The sequence below is a fragment of the Botrytis sinoallii genome (genome assembly GCF_014898435.1).
Source record: "Botrytis sinoallii strain Bc 23 chromosome Unknown BSIN_013, whole genome shotgun sequence".
In the NCBI taxonomy this organism is placed as follows: Eukaryota; Fungi; Ascomycota; class Leotiomycetes; order Helotiales; family Sclerotiniaceae; genus Botrytis; species Botrytis sinoallii.
The window spans coordinates 210,476-234,131 of record NW_024066040.1 but is presented as its reverse complement, the minus strand read 5'-3'; the positions used below and the strand labels follow the sequence as shown (position 1 = coordinate 234,131).

The 23,656-nt window shown below is 44.3% G+C and overlaps 5 protein-coding genes across 5 annotated transcripts; 2 read left to right on the top strand and 3 right to left on the bottom strand.

The window, feature by feature from the left end:
- Positions 1-1,159: 1,159 nt before the first annotated feature.
- On the top strand, positions 1,160-2,934 carry EAF02_007537 (uncharacterized protein). The gene is made up of 4 exons (XM_038903585.1): positions 1,160-1,408; positions 1,475-1,846; positions 1,915-2,316; positions 2,727-2,934. Exons 1-4 carry the CDS (start codon positions 1,324-1,326, stop codon positions 2,912-2,914), a joined length of 1,047 nt encoding a protein of 348 aa, XP_038756399.1. The 5' UTR covers positions 1,160-1,323; the 3' UTR covers positions 2,915-2,934.
- Positions 2,935-3,397: 463 nt separating this feature from the next.
- Positions 3,398-10,702, bottom strand: EAF02_007536 (uncharacterized protein; the record flags this gene model as incomplete). The annotated part of the gene is made up of 3 exons (XM_038903584.1): positions 3,398-9,803; positions 9,872-10,137; positions 10,538-10,702. The coding sequence occupies 3 exons, from the start codon at positions 10,700-10,702 to the stop codon at positions 3,398-3,400; spliced, it is 6,837 nt and encodes a 2,278-aa protein (XP_038756398.1).
- Positions 10,703-14,930: 4,228 nt separating this feature from the next.
- EAF02_007535 (uncharacterized protein) lies at positions 14,931-15,245 on the top strand (the record flags this gene model as incomplete). Its single annotated transcript, XM_038903583.1, has 1 exon — positions 14,931-15,245. One exon carries the CDS (start codon positions 14,931-14,933, stop codon positions 15,243-15,245), a length of 315 nt encoding a protein of 104 aa, XP_038756397.1.
- An 892-nt stretch (positions 15,246-16,137) lies between these two features.
- Positions 16,138-18,056, bottom strand: EAF02_007534 (uncharacterized protein; the record flags this gene model as incomplete). The annotated part of the gene is made up of 2 exons (XM_038903582.1): positions 16,138-17,769; positions 17,838-18,056. 2 exons carry the CDS (start codon positions 18,054-18,056, stop codon positions 16,138-16,140), a joined length of 1,851 nt encoding a protein of 616 aa, XP_038756396.1.
- A 2,747-nt stretch (positions 18,057-20,803) lies between these two features.
- On the bottom strand, positions 20,804-23,216 carry EAF02_007533 (uncharacterized protein; the record flags this gene model as incomplete). Its single annotated transcript, XM_038903581.1, has 6 exons — positions 20,804-21,660; positions 21,769-22,131; positions 22,370-22,544; positions 22,789-22,846; positions 22,978-23,038; positions 23,132-23,216. The coding sequence occupies 6 exons, from the start codon at positions 23,214-23,216 to the stop codon at positions 20,804-20,806; spliced, it is 1,599 nt and encodes a 532-aa protein (XP_038756395.1).
- Positions 23,217-23,656: the final 440 nt, after the last annotated feature.

Sequence of the window (23,656 nt, the reverse complement as noted above, 5' to 3'; positions counted from 1 at the left end):
GATGGACCTTCCTCAATCTTCACGCTGGAAAGTGGTAGTCTTTTTCCCGTGATTTAGGTTAACTTTCCACTAGAAAGCTCGCGCCTCACTCATAATCTTCTCAGCCCATTGTTTTACGTCATAATATCTGTCTGAAGGTTTAAAGGCAGTAAGACACATAGATGTCTGTGTGAAAAAGCAAAGGGAGCGACAGCAGCGAGACAGTCTCGCTGGAGAGATGTCGCCGATCGACTGTTTTATGGTCCCATAGTATGCAGAATCAATTCAAGCAAAGACATGAAAATTAAGACGAATTTCTCTCGACTTGTTCAAATACAAACAATTGAAGCAGACTGGCAGAATTCGAAAATGAAAAGGTAAGCAAAATGGACAGCGTTGAATGCTCTGATCAAGGCAGTTTGTCTGTGCTACCATTAAGTTCTGATTTCGTGTAAATGCAATCCTCTCAGGAAAGTTCACCAGATGGCGTTTACTTTAACACATCGAAAGAGAGCGGTCAAATTGATTACATCTATCGATCTTTCCTAAATAAACTCACTATCGATAACACTACTGTACTCCGGGCCCAGGAGTGTGATCTTCCAAGCAGGAAAGTACGATTCCGATGTAATTCTGGAAACGTATTTTTGTGATCTTTTCCGCACCGCAACATCACAAGAAAAAACTCAGCTTCTATCTCATCCCTCTCCCAAATTTAAATACAATCAGTCATCTCCAAAGATACGAAAGACATCCACCAATTTTCTCCTTCGTATCACAAACTAGGATCTTCCCTCAATTCATCTTTCTATCTATCAATCTCCAATCTCAAATCCGTACCACATACCCGGTAAAATCGCGGAATTTCCAGCCCCCATCTTTCCACAAGGATAACCTTCAGAGTCTCTGATTACTTCATAGAGTCGGTGCAATCAATATCTATGTGGGGCCCAGCGAAAGATACAAAATCGTTTAGGTAACCGCATCTGTCCTGTTTCCTGACGATCTCTCTGAATTCCCACGAGGAGCAGTGGGTACGAAAAAAGAATTTTCGGTGACATCCATTGAGCTAGATATGATATTGAAGGAGTAGGGTGGGTAGGTCATTTAACTTCATATATATATCTCGTGACGAGTATTCTCGAGATATTCCTTCACCCTTTCGTTTTGTTCGATCTTGAGAATTCCCTTTCTGTTACGCGGAAGACAAGACAAGATAAGACAAGATGATAAGTTCACGGATCGTCTCTGGGCTTTTGGGCCTGGGAAGTTTGGTGTGTGGTTTCTAGTGCTCTGGGATATGGAACTAGTTATGCTACCAATAATGCGACCAAATATGTCATTATGGACAATGATTGGAGTTCGACTGGCTTCATTCCATTCCTCATCGCTCTCGAAGCCGGATGGGAAGTATTAGGTTTAACATCTTGTGCGTATCTCCTTATCCTCTCATGATTATAGCTACTTTTCAGCTGACAATTCCCTCCCCTTTCAGGCACCGCAGATACATGGCAACACCAAGTCGCACTGCATGCACTAGCTACCCTCTCTGTCGGTAACCTGACTAGCTGTATCCCCGTAGTTCCGGGCTCTACATTCCCGCTTATCAATACCGCCACGAGGTTCCAAGCATGGGAAGCGGTTCATGGTAAACTTCCTTGGGAGGGTGTATTTGCTCCGTATAATGCTACAGCAGAAGCAGAAGGAAGTGATCCCACATCGGGAGATAACCCTTTCAGAGTCGTAGAGGGGGCTTTTGTAGAAGGAATGCCAAGTAACTATTCAATTAATGGATTGAAGAAAAGTCAGAGTGCTAGTGCATTTATGATTGAAATGGTACATAGATATCCCGGACAAGTTTCCATATGTAAGTGAACAAATCTTGCTTATTTTCTAGTAATTCAACTTTGACTCGAAAACTAACTCCCCAACCAGATGCCGGCGGCTCCATGACCAACGTCGCTCTCGCCGTCCGCTCCGACGACAACTTCGCCTCCCTCGCCAAAGAACTCGTCATCATGGGCGGCTACATCGACGACAACCTCCTCCAAGTAACCAGCAGCGTGCTACAAGCCGACCTCAGCTCCGACATCAACTTGATGGTCGATCCCGAAGCCGCCAAAATTGCTTTCACGGCCAACTTTCCCAAAATCACTTTCGCAGGTAATGTCGCGAATCAGGTGATGAGCACACAGGATTTCTTGGACGAGATTAAGGAAGTTAGTAATCCCTACTCGGAATTGGTGTGGGGACATTATGGAATGGAATTCCCATTTTGGGATGAGACTGCTGCGGCAATTATGGTTGATGGATCGATTGTGGAGAATTCTACAAGTTGTGAGTTATTTTTCTCTTTGCACCCTTGCTTCATCCCTCTCCCATCAAACGACATGGAGGAAAGCTCCTCCAGCTCTTGTAGACAATAGAAGAAAGTTCTTCCCTCAGCTCTCCTCCACTTCCCCCGTCCACCCATGAGACTGCTGCGGCGATTATGGTAAATGGATCAACTGTGGAGAGTTCTACAAGCTGCGAGTTAATTTTCATCCTTCCTCCTTACGATCCTCTCCTCCCAGTTTTTCAATTCCCTCCCCACTATTGCATGCGATAGACGAAGAAAAGTTTCCCCCTCAACCCCAAGAGAGTTGCATCCATCATGGTATGCGATGCAATGGATACACAGATTCTCGATATCCTACAAATTATGTATCTAAACCTCTATCTCTAACCCCTCACTAACCCCCTTCTAGTCTACGTCGACGTCGACACATCCTACGGCTCCCCCTCCTACGGCAACATCCACGCCTACCAAGAAGCGCTGATGCCGCCCGGCCTGCGCAAGGTCGACTATATCAATCGCGTCAATGGTGATACCTTGAAGAGCATGATTAAGAGAGCCGTTCAGTACCCCAGAAATTGTTCTTCCATGGGGAGATAGATAGATAGATAGATAAGAGATGATGGAGGCGATGAATTTGAAAATTAATTTGATTATTGTTATTGTTGTTGTGATAAATACCTAGGTAGAAAGTGATTTGTGCGAGGCTTGATATATTAGTGAAAGGCATGCTACTGAACAGGTTGAGAATATCATTCAAGTGATATCAAATATAAGTCATTCATCAATCAAATTCACGATAGGTATCAACTTCATCACATATAAAAAAACCCAACATTGATGAATAATTATATCTTCTCATACTTCTAACTACGCGACGCAATGCATTGCTTAAAGACTATAAACCGACCATTCATTTATCAAAATACCAAAGACATGGCTTAAACGAAAGAAATTGTAATAGAGTACAGAGTAAAAGTTGTATCATCCTCTAATCCTCTTTCCATCCCAGATCCCCCATCTCAAATGATCATATAATCATGTCGAAACTCTCGTTTCAAAATGGCATTCATAACCCCAACCCTAAGGTCTTCCCAAAAACTTCAATGCCTCTTCTCTTTCCTCAACTGGCAACATAGACAAGACTTGTCTGATACCAGCCATAGCACCACCACTCAATCCTCCCTTAGCACTAGGTCCACTAGCTCTAAGCAAAGCCGAAACCTCGGCAGCTACACCCTCAACCTTCATTTGTTCAACCTTCTCATGAACAACCTTTCTATTCTCCTCATACCACATGGCTACACTCTTATCATCTGTTTGGAATGCTGGAATTGCAGTCCAGGCGGCAAGTTTTCTCAAGTTCTCTGGCCTGGTACCAGTTGGTGATTTTGAGTTGGCGGATAACATGCGCTTAAGGATATACTCCTCGTTCACACGTCTTCGTACACGCCAGTAGAAGAATCTTCTAGCCTCTCTCCATTTTAATGACTCTCTGATAACACCCTTTGCCTTCATACGTCCAGCACGGTCGTGAAGATCAGCGAATTGAAGCGAGATCTGATTGTAGACAGGGAGTAATGCCTTCTCTCTTTGCTCAACCTTAGCCTTGATTTCAGCCAACTTCTCCTGTCCAGCAGCATTGTCGAGTAATTGCTTCTTGAGTTCAGCGTATTCTGGGTCGAGACGGGCCATGGTCTCCAACTGCTTGTCTTTACGGTACTTGATGTTGACAATACCTTCTGGTTCCAAAACACCACCGCGAGCGTCTTCATCAGCGTACATTTCCATGAATTCTGGGTTGATTGTAGGATCAACGACGACCCAAGAACCACCTCTAAGCTCACCAAATGGTGGAATGTAGACAAAGATTGGTTGCTCGTACTTGACCAAAGCATCAACGATATAACTTCCATACTTGAGAACTTCGTTGTACATATCACGTTGACCACCAGAGAAACCTCTCCAGTTAGCCAAGATCATCAACGGCAATTGCTCACCATTGTTGAAGTCCTTGATAGCTTGAGCAGTCTTGAAAGCGGAGTTAGGATACCAGACACCACCAGCTTCGTTGGAAATTTGTTCGGTCGAGTCTGGGTTTGCTGGATCGGCAGGTGTGATGTTCTCAACCGAGCGGGTCTCGACAGCGATGACACCCATTGGGATACCACCAAGACGAGCACGACCAACGACAACAGTCTTTGCCCATCCGCCGAGAGTCTCAACAAAGGAGTCCTTGTCAAAAAGACCTGGCATGAATCCTTCGTCGTCTTCCTTACCAGCGATGAGGTTTCTAACGTCATAAGGTTGCTTTTCAGGTGGAGTGTAAACAATATCACGATCCCAAGAGTCAGCAGCAGGTCCGATGGGTAGAGGGCTGTTTCTCTTGTCTGGAACATAAGCCATCCATTCGACGATCTTGGAAACACCCTCGAAGTCATCATTGGCAGTCATGTGAGAAACACCATTCTTGTACATGATTTGAGTACCACCAAGTTGCAAGTTGGAAGTATAAACTTCACGACCGAGAAGCTTGTTGATGGCAGGGGCACCAGTGAGGATGATTGGTTGTCCTTCAATTTGAATAGCACGTTGTCCAAGACGAACCAAGTACGCACCAATACCAACTGAACGACAAGTTACCAAAGTGATGGTAAAGATGTCTTCGTAAGCTCTTGAAGTGGCACCGGCAATCAAACCAGAACCCTTCAAACACTCAACACCGAGACCATCTTCAGCACCAACAATAGTAACGATCTTGTGTCTCGTCTCACCGTCCTCAACAACCTCCTCAGTAATGACGTCCTTGCTCTTACCATCCTCAAATCTCTTCTTGGCTTCAGTATCCAAGTAGAGATATTTGAAGCCGGCTTCTTGTCTCTCAGGGTTCTTCCAAGCAACCTTGAAGTAAGGCATAAGTTCTTCAGCCATACCAATACGAGCACCAGAGTTGGCAGAAAGGTAAATACGTGGAATACCCATCTTTCTTGCAAGTTCCGTGCACTTGTGGAAAAATTGATCTTCTTTTGGTCCGAAACTACCAATTCTGAAAGTGATATCGTTGGCGACGATGATAAATTTACGGCCACGAGGATATTCTGGTGTCTTGGCAGTTATGAGCCAACCAACCATACCGTGGGTATTGGTACCAGGTTCGCGCGAAACCTCAGCAAGACCATCATTGTCATCCAAGACGAGTTCACTGTACTCAATACATTCACCAGTAGGGGGTTGCTTGTCGGCCAAAGAGGAGTGTTTGCGGACAGCCTTGACCCAGCTGTTTTGAATGGCTTGTCTGAAAAGCTCTGGGAAATCGTACACGTATTGGGTACCCATGAGATGAGCCTTGTATCTCTTTGGTTGCAACCATTCCTTGGTGGGATATGGAGTAGATACTGGTCTCAAGTGCATGGAACCAATCTTGGTGGTACCACCGATGCTTTGGAAGACCCATTCCCCACCCTTCTCAGATTTACGCTCAGCGTACATCTCGACCTGGATGACATAACCAGAAGTGTTGGTAATGACAACACGAACGGGGTATGGCATGCCAGTGGATGGGTCCGTACAGATAATACGGATCTCAGCACCAGTAACACGAAGTCTCCAAAGACGTCTACCGAATCGCTCCAAGAAACCACCAAGAGCTTGTTCGATCTCGGGAGGTTCAAGAGGGAAAACAGGAGAGAAGTTAATGAAGATATGGTTAAGATCAGAGTTGTTGTTTCCAATGATTTCAAGAGCATCCAGAATATCATTCATCAATCTATCAGACTCAGAGATCAAATACTCAGCAGTAGGTATCTCATCACGAAGTCTTCCAGGACGAACGACAGCACGAGTGAAGTATCTCTTATCGCTTGTAGCTTCCTTGCCAACAGCCTCATAAATGTGGATGTTTCTGTTCTCGGTGAAGACGGGGGTAATCTTGAACTTGGAAAGTCTTCCCAACTCAAGTTGGAAAGCCAAAGCAGGCTCACTGTGACGAATACTCTCATCTTCCTCGTAGTTGGGGCCTCTGAAAGTGTAGTATCCAGGGTACGAACCATCTTTGTGACCACAGATAAACGTGAGACGACGAATGCGACGGTTGAGAAGTTCCTCCTTATAATCGTTGACGATCAGCTTGATCTTAGCGACAGTCTCATTGTCATCAAGACTCTCGGCATCTTGAATGGCGACATTGCAGACGGCGGTAAGCTCGTCCTCAGTATCAAGGCGAGGAGGTGCAACCTTGCGCTTGCCACCAAGTTCTGGCAAAAGACCATTGCCCTTCTTCTTAGATCCAGACATAGGGAAGACCTCAAGAGCCCGTTGCAAGTACTCCTCAGCTTCGTCGAGATATTGAACTGGTACAATAACACCCTTTCTTGTTGGCTCATGGTCAGGCTTGTTGGTTAGGTAGGTCATATCACTAATAGAGCTGACACGTTTAAATGGGTTGCCAGATTCATGTGAAGGAGTGGCTGGTGTCGAAGGAGCTGAAGATTGAACTGGCATGCCAAATTCCGAAGCTCCAACCTTTCTCAAGACAAAGTCCCATGAGACAATGAAAGGAGGCTCGGCACTCTCGTTGTGATACTCAATCTTCTTGAGGGAGTATGCTCTGTAGGCACGACGAATGTAAACTTCAAGAGCTGCGAGCGAGACCCAAGGATCACTGTGTCCGAAGAAAATTGGTAAGACGTCAAATACAGTGTACTTGGAGTCAACAACCTCCTTGAGAACCTCAATATCAGGTTCTCTGTGTTCCCATCCGGTCTCACCATATCTTGATTCAACCACCGAAGATCGAAGAATGTGCTCCATTTGTGCAGCACGTTCCTCCAAGGATGGAAGAGCACATTGGATGAGAATCTCACGTGCCTTCAAGGAAACCTTGGCAGTTTGACGGGCCTCCAGTTCAGTGAGATTTCGAAGAGAAGGTCTGAGATGCTTAGCAACATCGCCGGCATTGGGCTTGTTTGGTCGATACTCCTCGAGAATAGCGAGGATCAAGTTGTTCTTTGCACCGACTCTGCTGTGCGACAGAACAATTTGAATAACCTTGGAAATGTCATCCTTATTCTCATCTCTGAGCTTAAGGATAACCTCCTCGTCACGGGAGGTACGACCAGAAAAGAGACGCTCGACGGAAGCATACTTCTCGAGAAGGCCAGAGAAGACGGCAAATTCGTGAGCCTTTGGTCCGTTTTGGTATCGGTTGAGAATCTCAATCAATGGGGCGATGGAAGCGGTAAGGAGATCAACATCTCCAGGCGCAACATTCTCATCCAAGAATTTTTGAAGAGCCTTTGAAAGGTTCTTGGCTGGGAATTCAGCGTTGCGAGACTTACCACGGTCAAGGATTTGAGTCAAGGTGGCATCCAACTTTTGTGGCATTCTTGCGTGAAGAGCTGAGAATTGAGCATTGAATTCACCGTATGGCAATTCTGGATCTCTGAGAACCTCGATCAACTCCTTCAAAGTAGAACCCATGATGACTTGGTTGTCAAAACCATCAAGGATATTGTTGAGAATGTTACGGAGGAGTACGAAACGTTGAGCAGCCTTGGTACCAACAATTTGTGGTGGTCCAAGATCTGGTAGGTGGCCCAAGAAAGGTTGAGCGTGCTTGACTCTCGATGGATCGTCAAGAGCAAGTATGGCAAGGATATCACCAGCCTCTAAAGTAGCTCCTGGTTGCTTGATGAGTTGTACGATACCATCTTCTCCGGCAATAAGAGGCATGTACATCTTCATGACTTCGACTTCAGCGAATGGCTGACCAGCCTTGATGTGTTCTCCATTCTCAACAGTGAACTTGACGAGCTTTCCTGGGGATGGAGTTCTGAGCTGAGTGGGGTCATTCTCCTGTTCAAGCAAACACGTCTTGCTATCAACACTCAAACGAGTAGCACCGACCTCCTCCTTCCAGTAAACGTTGTGAGAACGTCCACTGAGGAGTACAAGAAGACCACCATCACTCAATGCACGGACACCGACAGAACACTTGGATCCGTTGATGAAAAGGTGGTAGCTGTCCAAGCTGGATCGAGTAGCAGTAAACTTGTATCTGTGACCATCGTAAATGAAATCGATTGGGAAAACAGTCTTGAGAATATCCTTTGATGGAACTTGACCCTTTTCCAGAGAAGTTCTATATTCGGAAATGCAAGCCTCACTAGCAATATGGGCTTTTGTAACGGCACCACAAACAACTGCAAGCATAGGATCCGGTCTCTCAGCAGTCAATTTGTTGGAAATAAGTTCGTCAAGCCATCCAGTGGTAATGGTGTTATCTTCAAAGGCAGGAGTCTCCAAAAGTTTAATCAAGTATTCGACAGTAGTTCTGAAATCACCACGAATACTCAATTCCTTCAAAGCGACAACCATGTGTTTCCTCGATGCAGATCGATTCTCACCGTAGGCAAAAATGTGACCGAATTGCGAATCAGAGAAACTGTGAATACCACCAGCAGTACCAACAGAGAAATAACCCCAAACGTTGGAACTACTCCTGAAGTTCAGCTCGTGCATAGTACCACTCGAAGGCTTGAAACCCTCTCCTGGATCTTCGGATGTAATTCGACAAGCGGTGGTGTGTCCCTTTGGTGTTGGTCTCCTTTGAGTTTGGATGCTCTTCTCTTGAGAGAAATCGAAATCAATTTCGGTGGTTGTCGAGGGATCAACTCCATAAAGTAATCTGATATCCTTAATTCTGTGCAAAGGAAGACCCATTGCAATTTGAAGTTGAGCCGCAGGTAAATTGACACCACTGACCATCTCAGTTGTAGGATGTTCGACTTGCAATCTTGGGTTCAATTCCAAGAAGTAAAATTTGTCATCGGAATGCGAATAAAGATATTCAACAGTACCTGCGGAAACATATCCCACAAGACGACCGAGACGAACAGCTGCCTTCTCCATAGCTTGGAAAGTGGCTTGTTTAGCAACAGTAACTGGAGCCTCTTCGATAATCTTTTGATGTCTTCTTTGTACGGAACAATCTCTACCAAAGAGGGAGATGTTATTTCCATACTCATCAGCCAACAATTGAACCTCCAAATGTCTCGCATTACCAGCCAACTTCATGATGAAAATTGGAGAACCAGGGATTTCGCTCGCGGCAGCTTTGTAAAGGGCTTCGAAACCTTCTTCGGATTCAGCTTTTCGGATACCCTTTCCACCACCACCTTCAGATGCTTTAATCATGACTGGGAATCCGATCTCTTTTGCCTTTTGTAGACCTTCTTCCCATGATTGAACACATCCCTTCATGTACACCGAGTCCTCGACGGTAACAATACCATCTTCATTAACCTCTACCTTATCGACACCAGTTCCTGACCAAGGTATACAAGGTACTTTGGCGTGTTGTGCAACGATAGTAGAAGAAATCTTGTCGCCGAGCGATCTCATGGCCGAACCTGGAGGACCAATGAATACAATCTTTTTCGGACTCGCAGCTAAGGATTCCGGAAGTTTTGGATTCTCCGATGCATGACCCCTGATATATTCATTAGTTTCTGTCTCCAAATGATCTGTATTCGAAATTGTATGCGGGGCGAAACCTACCATCCAGCCCAGACAGCATGAACATTCATTCTCTCGGCCACATCAACGATTAATTCGACATTGGCATAATTGTTATTATTCGTACCCCCCGGAACCTCAACATATTGATCTGCCATACGGATGTAATCTGCATTGGCTTGGAGATCCTCCGGGGTGGCCATAACCGTGAATTGAATAGCCTTTTCATCTCCAAATGTTTCGTATGCCCATTTTCGTACCGATCGAATTTCCTTTACAGCAGCGATTCCGTTATTTGCGATCAGAACCTGTTCCTCGAGTGTTAGTTATGTTTCTGGACTAGATATGAATATGCCAGTCCCAAAACTCCCAGTATGCAACAAGGGAGCAGATTGTACGTTGTCCATTATCAATGGGGGCAAGCCCCCAAACCCCCAAAGCTCGCTATGCCCGAAGCTTTCTTTATATATATTTGAAGACGAGGTATCCAAAACGAAATATGTAGGGAAAAAAGGCTTCTGCCATGCTCCACTACTCGCCCTCTCTATCTGCCACCCACCCAACAGGTCCTGACTCCCATCCCACCACTGTATTCAAAAGCTCAAATCGAACACATGATTTCACTCGCACAGTCTGCCCCCATGGCAATGGCTCCCGGAGGGCCAGCGGAGCGTCACCACATCCAGAATCAAGAAACTTTTTACTCACATTTGTAATAACCGTGTGTCCATCACTTGCTGCCACAAAGTCCTTAACCTTACCCGCGGGAGCATTTTCTAATTTATTTCCACCAATAAAGTGATCTGCGAGGTTATGTCTCGCGGCGTAAGAGGACACTATTGGCACTGTGCCGTTTGTATGTGGTTCCGCCATTGTGAGTGTGATTTGAGATTCGGATATCTTTGAGAAGTATTCAGGGCTCAATGAAGAGCAGAGAAGAGAACTTGTGCCAAAGAAAGAATTGAGGCCTGGAAATGGTGGAAGGAGGGGAAGCTGTATTCTTAAGCCAGCCGGGAAAAAGGTTGAGCGTCAGATAATTATTTCAGGAACGGACTCCGAAATCCCCTCAAAAGATTTATAGATGTGAGGAATTGAAAGAACTCCGAAATGAATCTGAAGCCCTTTGTATTTTGTAAGAAAATGGAAAGATTAAACTTGAACTGTAGACAAAATACAAGAATAGCGGAAGTTTTAAGTTTTCGGAGGAAGGGTTGAGGGTTGAGGGGAAAGGGAAGGGGAGAAGTGTTAATGAAGGTTTTATAATCTTACCTGGGGTATCTCAATCTAATGAATGCTTGACAGAAAAAAGATTGGAGACCGTCCCTTCTCTCGGCGAATGATGTCCGAATATTACAAAGTAGTCTGTGTATACTCGAGGAAAGAGGATATACAGCGGATTAGTATTTAAGAAGAGTTGAGGCGATGATATAATAATGAGTAAGTGAGTAAGACGGCAGGTAGGTAGGTAGGTGGATGAGTGGTTGGGTATATGATTGATGGATGTATGAGGAGAGAAGACGAGACGAGAAGGGAGGAGAGTGGAGAGAGAAGAGAGAAGAGAGAAGAGAGAAGAGAGAAGAGAGAAGAGTGAAGAATGTATCAATGTATCTATTAAAAAGTGCAAGACAAGGAAGTAGATGTGGTATGGTATGTATGTACTTATTGCTAGTTGAGAGACTTCAAGTCTCGTCGAATGAGGGGATGGGAAAATAGTCGACAACACAACAATCAACAATCAACAAGTTTCAAAATTGTTGATCTACACAATAGAAGCAAAAAAAAACTTCCAATTTTATGGCGATCAGGTTCCTTTTTTATCTTCTTCTATGTAATAAGTCTTACACGGCATGAAATTCAATGCTCGATGGATTTTCTTGACCGAGTCTTACTATTTTTATTTTTCATGCGAGATGCGAGATGAGATGCGAGTGTATGTATCACCATTGATTGTATTGGATGTATTGGATTCTTGATCGTTTCATCAGTCTTCACTCTCAATATCAAGTCATCCCTCACTCTCAGTCACTCCCTCGCTCCCTCACTCACTTCACACTTCACTATCAAACATTGAATTTCTCCAATGTCTCCAATTTCTCAGACCTCTCAACCATCCCTCACTTGACTCCACTAAACCCAAGCGAGTAAAGCGCGTCTCCCAACGACCACGAATTTGGTGAGTTCTGGCGTTTTGAAGAGACCCACTCAGCCACTTACATACTAGGTCGGTAGGGTAGGTAGGGTAGGTAGGGTAGGTAAGGTAGGTAGGGTAGATTGGGTAAGGTAGGGTAAGGTGTATACCACTTGCGGAGAGACTAGCTAAGTCACTTTACTTGCTTAACAAGTCTTTGAGGAAGTCCGTCAATAGATCTGGCCGAGAGTTTGAGAATGATATGGGAATATCAAATATCAAATATCAAATAAAAACCGAGTATACTCTTTTACATCAACAGATGACAATATTATAATATATCACCACGACATTGTAACATATCAGGACACATCTGATAAATATAGATAATTAACACATCAACACTCACCATCAATCCAAAATCAAAAAATCATATCCCATTCATTTAATTACCATTTTTCAAATTCACCAAAAATCAACAATCATCGAGAGTGACAACTTCATTAAACTTTCTTCCCTCGAAGGCTGTTAGAGAGGCTAGGGGTCGTGGCCATGCTTCTGGAATGAATACTACCCGGTCGATCAATTCCAACACCACCACACTACCTCGAGACTACCTACATATTAGGTACATACAAGTACATACCCAAATACATACCCAAGTACATACTGGTACATACCTAAAGCTAACTAAATAACAGGGGTCAAGATTCCAAAGGGATGAAGAATCCCGTAGAACCTTTGGTTTGCTGTACCAATCCAAGGTAAAATCTTACAAAGTACATGCAAGAGACAAAAGACATCGAGAGGGGGAGAGAGTCATGAAAGTCAAAATCCTCCATTCCGTACATGATGCAATGTAATGTAATGTAATGGTGATGTCGTCTCTTACTCGTTCCTCTTACAACCAGAAGGCATATATCTAGTCTAGGTATGCGGTTTCAAAACTACATACATATTGGTGATCTACCTACAAAGTACATACATACATATATACCAAGAGAACATATCCAGCTTCTAGCACCGGACTTTTACCTCGTATATTCGATCTGTACGAAGTACTTTCCAGCAGCACACACACACACGACTAACTCTCAGCTTTCCCAAAATATGGAACCCGTCGTTGATCCTTTTCCTATATCATCATTGACTCGGTATTGATGGATGGGGCAAGCCCCCAAACCCCCGTAGCTCGCTGCGCTCGATAATTCCCTTTCGGAGATAGTTCACGGCCAACAAAACATTATATCATCATGACCCTTGCTCTTCCCATCCAAAAGCCATCAAAAGTTCAATCCTAATCTTCCAAGCAAATATAATCATCCCTCCGAGTGCTTTGTCTCGCTCTGGCAAGCTAGACGAGTTGACTGCTGAGGTGGGTAGGTAGCTCCAACTCAAAATATCATTCATTATCATCCGCCATTCACTTCCCTCCAATCCAATCCAATCCAATTCAATTCAATTCAATATCAACCCAAAATCTAAATATCTGCATCTACTCGTACCACCACGACAATAATTCCAGAACATCAGTAAACAAAATAGTCATCACCCAGCTAACCTAACCCATCAACCAAATGTGCGTGTACGTCGAAGACTCTGAAACTTCAACACACAAACTCACTCGTCCATGTATGTTGCATAGTATGTATTCTAGCCCATAAGCAGCCATGAAATTATATCTTTCTTTCCATTCGAACTCAGTTAATCGCTGTGCCATTTCTACAATTCGAGGGCGCCCGTGTCTCACGAGTCCGCTTCTCTAATTTATAGGTACGTGAGGCTGAACTACTAGGTACGTACCTAGTAGATACCAGATATTTCTTATTTCTCCCCCGATTCCCCACGGACATCCGATGAGCTAGCTACCCTCCTTTCTCTCGTTTCTCGTGTACACCTTTCCTCGCTAGACTGCCAGATAATTTACTCGTATAACATAATAGACAGGACACAAAATCCATCATCATCATCATCACCTCTTTTCCCCTTCCCTTCACCCCTCAGAATCAAAGAAAAAGACCCGTAAACCCACATCCTCCCAACTCCAGCTCGAACTTATCCCAGCTACAGCAATACCAATCCTGAACTGGAGTTTACATATCGAGGTGGATAATATATTCACACATCCATCCATTTATCGCACCATTCATTGCATTATTCATTCCATTGTACTCACTCACTCAAAGTAGAGAAAGAAGAAGGTTCGAAGAAAAATAATCTCTTTACTACCACTACCAACACTCTCTACCTTCCTGCCTCCCTACGTGCAAAGTACTACCGGTAGCTAGCTACACCTCCTCGCTCGCTACCTAGGTACTACTGTAGATATCCACCCATCCCATCCCATTCCATCCATCCATCCATCAATATTTCCACACCTCTCTCTAGCAAACCAAATATCCATCTCGCAATGAAAAAAAACCCTACTTACCTAGTATCTCTATCAACTTCCCATCAAAAACTCTCTCTCCTCCGATCAAATCATCACTCTAGAGTCCAAACACGTCGGCGATGAAATCTGAAAACATCTTTCCTTCCCCATAGCCCCTTCATAACCACTCTCACCCAAATCAACCTCTCAATCTCTCATCATCCCAAATAACAATCATCACAAGCTATATAAATAAATCCCTTCCCTTCCCATCCCATCCATACTTAATTCCCTACCCACCTCCCCTTCTCTTCTACCTACCCATACACCCACCCAATCTCCATCACATCACATCACATCACATCACCCACAGAACTACAAGATACAAATCCCTCTCTACCACATCTCATCTCATTCTCAATTTCTTCATCATCTTCACATTCACATCTACTCTACTTGCTACTTGCTACACACCCACGCACTCAACATATCTATTCAGCTAGTTAGTAGCTAGAGCCAGATAATTTATTTATTTATTCAATGAAATATCTATCTATCTATCTATCTACCTGTCCTTCAACAGCCACCAAGCTATCTACTCAATGTATCTACTCTCATTCAGCCCCCTCCCAAACAGTCCAGTTCGTCCAGTTCAGTTCAGTCCAGTCCAGTCGAATCCCATCCAGCCAGTCCATCGCGAACCATCCAGTCCATCACCATCACCATCACCATCACCATCACCATCACCATCACCATCACCATCACCATCACCATCACCATCACCATCACCATCACCAGCACCATCACCATCACCATCACCATCACCATCACCATCACCATCACCATCACCATCACCATCACCATCACCATCACCATCACATCACCATCCCATCACCATCACCATACCATCCCAATAAAGCAAGAAAGAAAAAAGATACTCAAACGTATAATCAATCAATCATAACATAACATAACATAAAAGAAGGAAACATATATACACAACAGACCGACAGACCAACAGACAGACCGGACCACGGAGGCCGAAAAATATTCGGGGGTAAGAAATAAGCTTGTACCTGCCTAGTGTTTATCCGTAGGTAGGCTCGTAGGTTAGGTAGGGTAGCTACCAAGTAGTTAGTTTTCCCGGGAATGGTATTCCTTATCATCCACTACCGTAGCTAGTGCATTCGTTGTATTTTATAGCTACTTTTTTACCAGCAAGATCGCACTCATATCATCACATCACATATCAAAAAAACACCCAATTGAATCATAATCATTTCCTTCATTCTTATAGTCTGGTCTGTGTCTGTAGCGCTCACTTCCAGCCATCCATCCTATCACATTCCATTCCATTCCATCTCATCTATCCATTCATCCATCCATCCATGCTCTTTCTCCATCCATATCACCTTACCAATCCATTCAAATCTCTCCTGCACACCATCTCACCAACAAACGAAACCCCAAACCCATCATCAACCATCCATCCCCTATGTACAAATGAAACGAAAAACTCTCTCCTCCCAGAATACAAAAAGGAACGAGCCAAGAGGAGCAGAGCAAATCAATAAAAAAGAGGTATAGCAGCAGTATCAATCCCAAACTGTTTTCCATACCATGTCCGCCTAGCTATGCACGCACGATGTTGAGAAAAACAAACAAACGCCTTAGCCAATGCACGCAACCCAAGTTTACACCCTTCTCCCATGTCCTTCCAAATATGATCCCAAATTCCCGGATTCTCCATAACGGTATACAGATGAAGTGAAGAGGATGAAATACATTCACCCTTCTCATCTAGTGAGCTTAATAACATTCTCCTACTCCACTCAATTTCCTTTGTCTTCCTGTTGGTGCCGTGGGAGTTCTATTGAGTCCCGCTGGTTGTCTAGGATTAATAATCATCCTTTCATCCTCCTCTCGAAATCCTTGACTTGTGCTTGTTCTCCTAGGCATAGGTAGGCCCGAAATCGATAATGATTGTCCACCGCTTTTCCTTCGAGGGAGTGAAGATAGTGGTGTGCCACCCGAACTCTCATGCACAGTTCCCCTACGAACTGGTGTCGTGTAGGTAGATTCCCGGTTCTCGTCCACGCCGTACCCAATATATGAGACGCTCTGTGAGTGCGTATGAGGTCTTCCATCTCCGTGCCTATCCCCATAATTTCCACCCATACTACTCTTCGCCCTTCTCGAATCCACAATTTGCGACTGTGCGTAAGATGATACTGGCGTCTTAGCGCCTGGGCGACTGAGAGTCGATCGACTTGGTGGGCGTTCATAGAGTGATCCACTGGCACGACTACCTGGTCGACTGGGTGGTCTACTACTATGTTGACTGCTATCGTTCCCATCTCTATTTGCAACTGGTCCAAAAGAAAGCCTGCTGATTCCGGATACAGAGACTCGAGGAAGGTGCTTTACTGAAGGTTCATCTCCAGTCATAGATGATGTAGTGCTCGCGCTTGCAGTACTACCCGTAGTTCTCTTCCTACCTCTTATTGTACCACTTGGTGGCAAGTAATTTTGACCCATAGCTGATATTGTTCTCGGTATAGTATGAGGTGGAGTAGTGACCGGCGCGGGTAGTTTTGATCTCGCAGACTGCACTCTTTGTTCTAATCTTTGCATTTGCGCCGTCAAACTTCTGATATGAGTTAGGGAGGTTGAGTTCGGCAAACCGCGTGTAGGTGGTGCTTTTTGTCTTGTCTGGCGAATCACCGCTGGTGTCGCACTTCTTGCTTTCGAATTGCCGTTCGGTGTGGTGCCTCGTGAACTGCGAACTGTGCCAGACACGTAACGAGATAGACCTTGTTTAGACGTCGAGCTTGCATTCGCAGCTGATAGTTTTAGATTGCTTTGGGGTGGGTTCATCGATGTGGTCAGTCCGTGTCTTGCAGTCGCCGATGCTTCTGACATGGGCGGAGATGGAGGGGTAGGGGTTTCGGAAACGGTATCTGTCGTTGAGATAGACTTGGTATCTGGTGGAGTGTTGATGATTGGAGAAGAAGCTGTGGATCTCGGAGATGTTCCAAAGGGCTCAAATGAGGGAGTACTTGGCGCAGTATAATCCGTTGTGATTGATGGAAATTGTCGTTTTCGTAGCTTGTCTTGCATGATATCTGCCTCAACTTTCAGGTCCGACAACTCATCTCTCAAACGTTGTGTTTCGATCCGGAGTTGTTCTCTTTCCTTTTCGCCAATCTTGATTTCTTCTTCCATCATCACCCCTCGTTCAATAGACATATTAAATTTTGATTCCATATCTTCCAAGGATGAGAAGGTATTTCGCGCTTGCCGCTCGATATCGTCATGTTGAACTTCAATGTCTCGAAGTTGGAGTTGCATGGTTCGATTCGCATCGCGCAGAGAAGTGATCTCCTTCTGTAAAGTAGTCTGCGCGGCATTCGCTTCATTCTTGGATTGTTTATATTTCTTCTACAAATAAATTCTGGTTAGCCAACTACGCTGCCAATTACCACATGCACCTCTTCACGATGACATACCTTCCATTCTTCCACTTCGAATCCCAAACTCTCTACCTTTTCCTGCAATAACCTTTCCCTTCTTTCCGCAGCTTCGACATCCTTCTCTAACTCTGCTTCCAACTCCTGCGAACTCGCCTGGAATTCCGTCAATTCATTCTCCAATTGCTCGTACTGCAATTTGTAGTATGCGATCGCATCTACCGGATCCGAAGGCGGGGAGGATGGTAATTCCGACATCTGTGGTTATTATTATTCTTGTTGATTCTGTCCGGTCTTGAATTCGTATCGTTGTCGTATCTTCTCACTATCTTAAAGCCGTTCTGTTGCTTGGCGGTAACATCCGTTCCTTAGACTTGCGATCTTGCAAAACTAGTGACCAATAGCATATGCAGCTGTTGCGATTGTTGTTGTGGACCATAAACAAATAAAGAATGACCTCTTGCAGACCCCTCACAATGATGTAAAACTTGTTTAGCCGTGCAAAGGTCGAGATGAAGATCTTATGATGTCGATGGTCGATAAATCAAAGTTGGGTTATTTGGATGTTGATCGCAAAACAAATGGTGAAGGCTGCAGGTTGTAAAGAAGACTAAAAGATTGGATTTCGTGTACAATAATGGTCGTTAGAAGTCGTGAATCACCTTTATCCTTCCCGTCAAATGATATGAAACAATAATTAATGTAGTGGTAGTATTTGAAAAAGTGTATTGTAGCACTGCTGAGGTTCTTGAGTTGAGAATGGAAATCCTTTGGTTCTCGATCTATGTATTCTCGTTGGATATTCCTATATCAAGTGGTGGTCGGGAGTTGATAATCGATAGTCCTATGAATTGTTGAATGTTGATGTCGAGTACGGTCAATCCATAGGTAGATATCGCACAGTAGGGTTTTGGCGGGTGGAATGTAAGGTCAAGTAGGAATCCTTAGGTCGGGACCAAAACGCAAGTGAAAGTTTGTGAAATGGAAGAAGTTGCGCTGGAGGTTGTTCTTGTCGTCGACGTTCGTTTGTCGTTCGTATGTCGCTAATGCTGGATTGAATTCTGGGCGCCCGGGAAAAAGAAAAAAAGAAGGTATGTTGCGTCGGCAGATTCTAGATTTGAAAATGAGATAAAGTAAACAAAAAAGAGAAAGAAGAGAAAGAGACTTTTCTCGTATGGTCGATGATGATGATGTTGTCCCAGGATGTGCGATGTATGTTGTAAGTGTAGTGCAACTGCTGGTCGGCTGGACTGCACGACGGGAAACCTCCTGAAAGAGAGAAAGGTTCGAGAAAGAATCAGGAGTGAGGGAGAGAGACGTGAGGCCTGAGACTACCGAGAGGAAACGAGAGAAGTCAGACACGAGAAGAGCAGAATCTACGACATTTCATTGGTCAAAGTCTCATTATTTGTTTGGCGTGAGAGGGATACCTAGGTAGAATGGGAATTACAACCCTGTTCACAGAGATTATATTAGGTGAAAGTGGTGAAAGTGGTTAATGTGATGTTTTGCTGATCCAGCAACCATGCTTTGAGCCATCCATATCCATGGATAAGATTGATTGAATATTACCAGCCACATTTTAAACAACTGGCAGTCACATGAACGGTGAGTCTTAAATTCATCTTACTTGGTACATCTTCCACACATTCCACCCTTTCATATTCCCTTCTTTCCTCTTCAATACGAAACATAATCGACGTCGGTTCTCAACAGAGGTTCTATGTTGATGCTGGGAATAGTTACACATTCCCTTTCCGATCATCTTGGATATTTTTGGACGCTCATCATCATCGATATCTACATCCCCAGCAAACCGGTATCGATCCGTCTACCTGCCATCTAGTACCTCCGGTCCGTACCTTTCACCAAACCCCCTTGGTCATCACGCTCATGCAACTAAGTCGATAAATGTGGGAATGTTCGTTACTAGCATCAATGTATTGACGTGTTAACACGATATCCCGTGATAATTTTAGCTCCTCGCGCAGTTAAAGCTTCTCCTACTCCTGCACAATGTCATTCATGTCATTCATGTACGGGTATTCCTTGCATCTCGCACACCTGATTGTTGACTTTACCATACGGGGTACAAGTAAGCTTGACTACCCAGATACCTACCCAGATACCTACCCAGATACACGAAAGCGAGGTGTCGCTCACGGTCATCCGAGATTCATCACATCGAGCTCCCTTTCTCAGTACAATGCAGGGGAAGGTTTTGGTATGAAGGGTAGTAGTATATACGAATGCCGCGGTTGCACATATTGCATTGCTTCAAGGCGTTCTATCGTAATTTGACAGCCAGGTGCGAGCCAGGCAAATCCTTCTTCGGAATGTTGCATACATGTTTGGTTTGATGTTCATTTCTTTTCCCTGCGTTTGCATTTCCCTTTGCACTTCCGTTGGCCATTTTTGATCATTTCGATCACACACGTGGGTCGAGTCATGAGGGGCATGTAAGGTGAGGCAAGGACCGCATCAAAGTCCTCAAAATCCCTTCCAAAAATTACATCTCTCTACTTCTTGTAATTACCTAGGCTCGCGAGGTAGGTATATTACAAAGATGCGTCGATAATATTTGTTTTTCTCACAAAGAAATTTCCGATCTTTGATCCTACAGTTTCAATCCCAGCCTTCACCCGGCAAATCCTCGCATTGACACGATATCCCACTTCTAAATTGTTTCGTCCAATCAAAATTTATATGGAATTACATCTGATCGCATTAACGTTTCGAATTGTAAAATTGGTTTCTATTTTCAACGTACCGGGTGACAAGGTCACGGGTCAAAATCAATCGAAGATGTGATACAAATAATGATGATGGCGCGAGGAGCGATCTCAGATGTCTAAATGTTGGGCATCAATAGCATTCATGAAATAGTCTACGTGAATCAGGCATACAGAAAATTCTAAGTGCGCCACAAGTTGACTTGTCCATTTCTATCATCTTCTCTTTCTGATCATCCATCAATTTCATCACCGTATCTCTCCTCCTTCCACTCATCCACTCTTGTTCTCCTCCCTCTTTTCTCGTCTACTCATCTCATCCGAATCCGTCCTCTCCACTCCCGTCACCACGTCTACAACCTCAATCTCTGGCCCCGAAAACCTCTTTCGAGCAGTCGTTCCCCAAGTCCCCGCCGCTACCATCATAATCACACCTATAGCCGCTGAAGTATAATTCATATTCTCGCTCGTAACCGGATACACCGATGGAAAATTAAAAGTAATACATGCGAAAAGTAAATACGCCAGACCAATCCCATTAACCATTAATGAGACGACTGGTCTCATCGCCCAAGGACCTGTAAGTTGTCGATGCGATCCATTGATGTGAGATATTATGCGCACGAGAAGAGGCATAGCGTATGAAAGATAAAATCCCTCTGTCGCAATGGCGATTACAGTATTAAACCCTGTTACTGTGCCAAAATATATGCTGTTAAATGCCATTTGTACTATAGTCCCAATAATAATAGCCACAACGGGAACTTGATGCTTGGCGCTCACTTTACTGATATGGCTCGAAAATGGAAGTCCATGATCTCTAGCGAATGCGTAAAGACTTCTACTTCCTTCCGCAAGCAGTGCGTTGGAAGATGCGACGTTGATGACTACGATCATGGATGCTAGGAAACATGCTGCGATGTGACTGTTGGTTGAATCGGCGTAGATTTGGATTAGAGGAACCAGCGTCGATGTGTTAGCAACAGCATCAATATCGCCAACGCAGAAACAAACAGCGATCAAGAAGATGAACCCTGTGATGGCTCCAATGTAGACGGAGAGAACCATCGCGCGAGGAGCTTCTTTGGAGGCATCTTTTAACTCTTCGGTCATGTGGGATGGCGCATCATCTAGTCGGGCATTTTGTGTTAGCCTGGTGGTGATTCAAATGAAGCCGGGCAATTGGCGGAGATAGTAGAGAAAGCCATGATAAAGGCAGCGTGGTAAGAAACACTTACAACAACACATGCCGAATGCCGGCTGTAATATTCCAATAATACCAGCCATGGCCGTCCCAAATCCCGTAAAATTCTGAAAGTCTTGAAAGACAAAACTAGCGCTTTGTTTATTGGTGTTGCATGCTAAGATAGTGACAACCGTCACAATAAAGGAGGCGATATTGAAGACAAGCGCAACTGTAGATACTTTGTCAAGAATTTTCGAGCCCCACAAATTGACGAATGTTGCAATGAGAGTCACTGCCCAAGCTACCAAAACCGTGTGCCACCGCTCAATTACGTAGGATGGATTAACGAGATTCGCTTGGCCCAGGATAAAATTTGCGCCGATGAAACTGTTCGTTGCGCCCATGGCAAGAATACCTATACGCGTACCACAAAACGTCAGTCATAATCGTTGCTATGAAAAACAGGGAACATGGGGTCAAGTTTCATGGAAGGTCATGAGATGGTTCTTTGGTATCACTTTTCATCTCAGGTACAACTAAGATTCGATGCTAATATGATGAGACAGAATATGATGAGACAGAATATGATGAGACAGAATATGATGAGACAGAACATGATGAGACAGAATATGATGAGACAGAATATGACTGACCGATGATCATAAACCATCCCGTAAGATAGGAGAATTGTCTCCTCACCGATTTCGGTGAGAGAATATAGACCCATGAGTATTGACCTCCGGCGACGGGGTACTCAGAACACATTTCTGCCATGGAATAGACGACACAGAGGGAAACAAGACTGATGCCTACCCAGCCCCAAATCATCTGCATAAACAAATAATGTTAGTTCGAGTCGTATAGCAGATAACTTTGTCATTCTTGACAACTTCATATGTCTCGGACGTCGTGGAACATGTTTGGGGCTATGTTTGCAATACCAGCGCAGTGCAATGTATGAACATCCTCGAGAATCAACTGAGATTCTCAAAATCGACCCATAGATAGGAGAATTAAGCCTGGATTTGGAGGCATGGTAAGATCTGAGTGAAAAATGTGAAAGGTTACTCACTACCGGTGGACCACCAGCATTGACACCTGTGACAAGCACACCACCGAGGGCACTCCAACTGCACGAAGCCGTTAACAAGCGTTAAGCGTCCCATCTTGCCACGTTTTTCTGCTCCAAGGTTGCAGCGCCGGTGCCGATCACCGGTGTTGGGATTTAGAGAATGCACAGCATACGCAGAAGAACACTTACCTCGTAACAATGGAAAAGGAGAAACCAATCATGCCCAAGAGACCGAAAGATCGCTTGAGCTCTGAAATTATGCTTATCAGCAGATGATCAAAAATGACGGCATGTGTAGATGGTACGCCAACTAGATAATCAGAACATGAGGAAATCAACTTACCCGGACGATAACCCATATTTTCTAGGGCGGCATCTTCGGCCACGCCTGGAGGGAAGACTTTTCCCACAACCCCTTCTTCTGTCATCTTGTTCCTCGCAATGAAATGCAGATACTCGAGGTCAAGATTTCCAATACCACAGCTTTGGAACAGGGTGGTGGCAATTTCCAAGATATGTTGTACTGTTGATTAAGGAGTGGAGAGACATATGACCGAGGATACAACCCAAGGTATTTATAAACTCATCCAGAACATCTTGCAAGAAATCTATACCTTATCGGGATCATATTGACGGGTATGAGGAGAAGTTGGATGGGGAGGACGCAACTTTTGATGCAACATTACAACTGCCGGGGTGACTGTGAAATAGCCATGTTAGACTTTTCCCTCGTCGAATGATATTGACTTAGCTAACTAGGACTGTAGTGTGGGATGTCATTGAGATACAAAGCTGAGATAGATATGAATTTCTATCTTGTCATTTGTATCCGATAGCAATCTCTATATCAATTTGCTATCAATATCTC

Coding starts and splice junctions, on each gene's coding strand:
- EAF02_007537 (XM_038903585.1), top strand. CDS start 1,324: ATGGACAATGATTGGAGTTCGACTGGCTTCATTCCATTCCTCATCGCT. Junction 1,409..1,474: donor AGTATTAGGTTTAACATCTT/GTGCGTATCTCC, acceptor CTCCCCTTTCAG/GCACCGCAGATACATGGCAA. Junction 2,317..2,726: donor TGTGGAGAATTCTACAAGTT/GTGAGTTATTTT, acceptor ACCCCCTTCTAG/TCTACGTCGACGTCGACACA.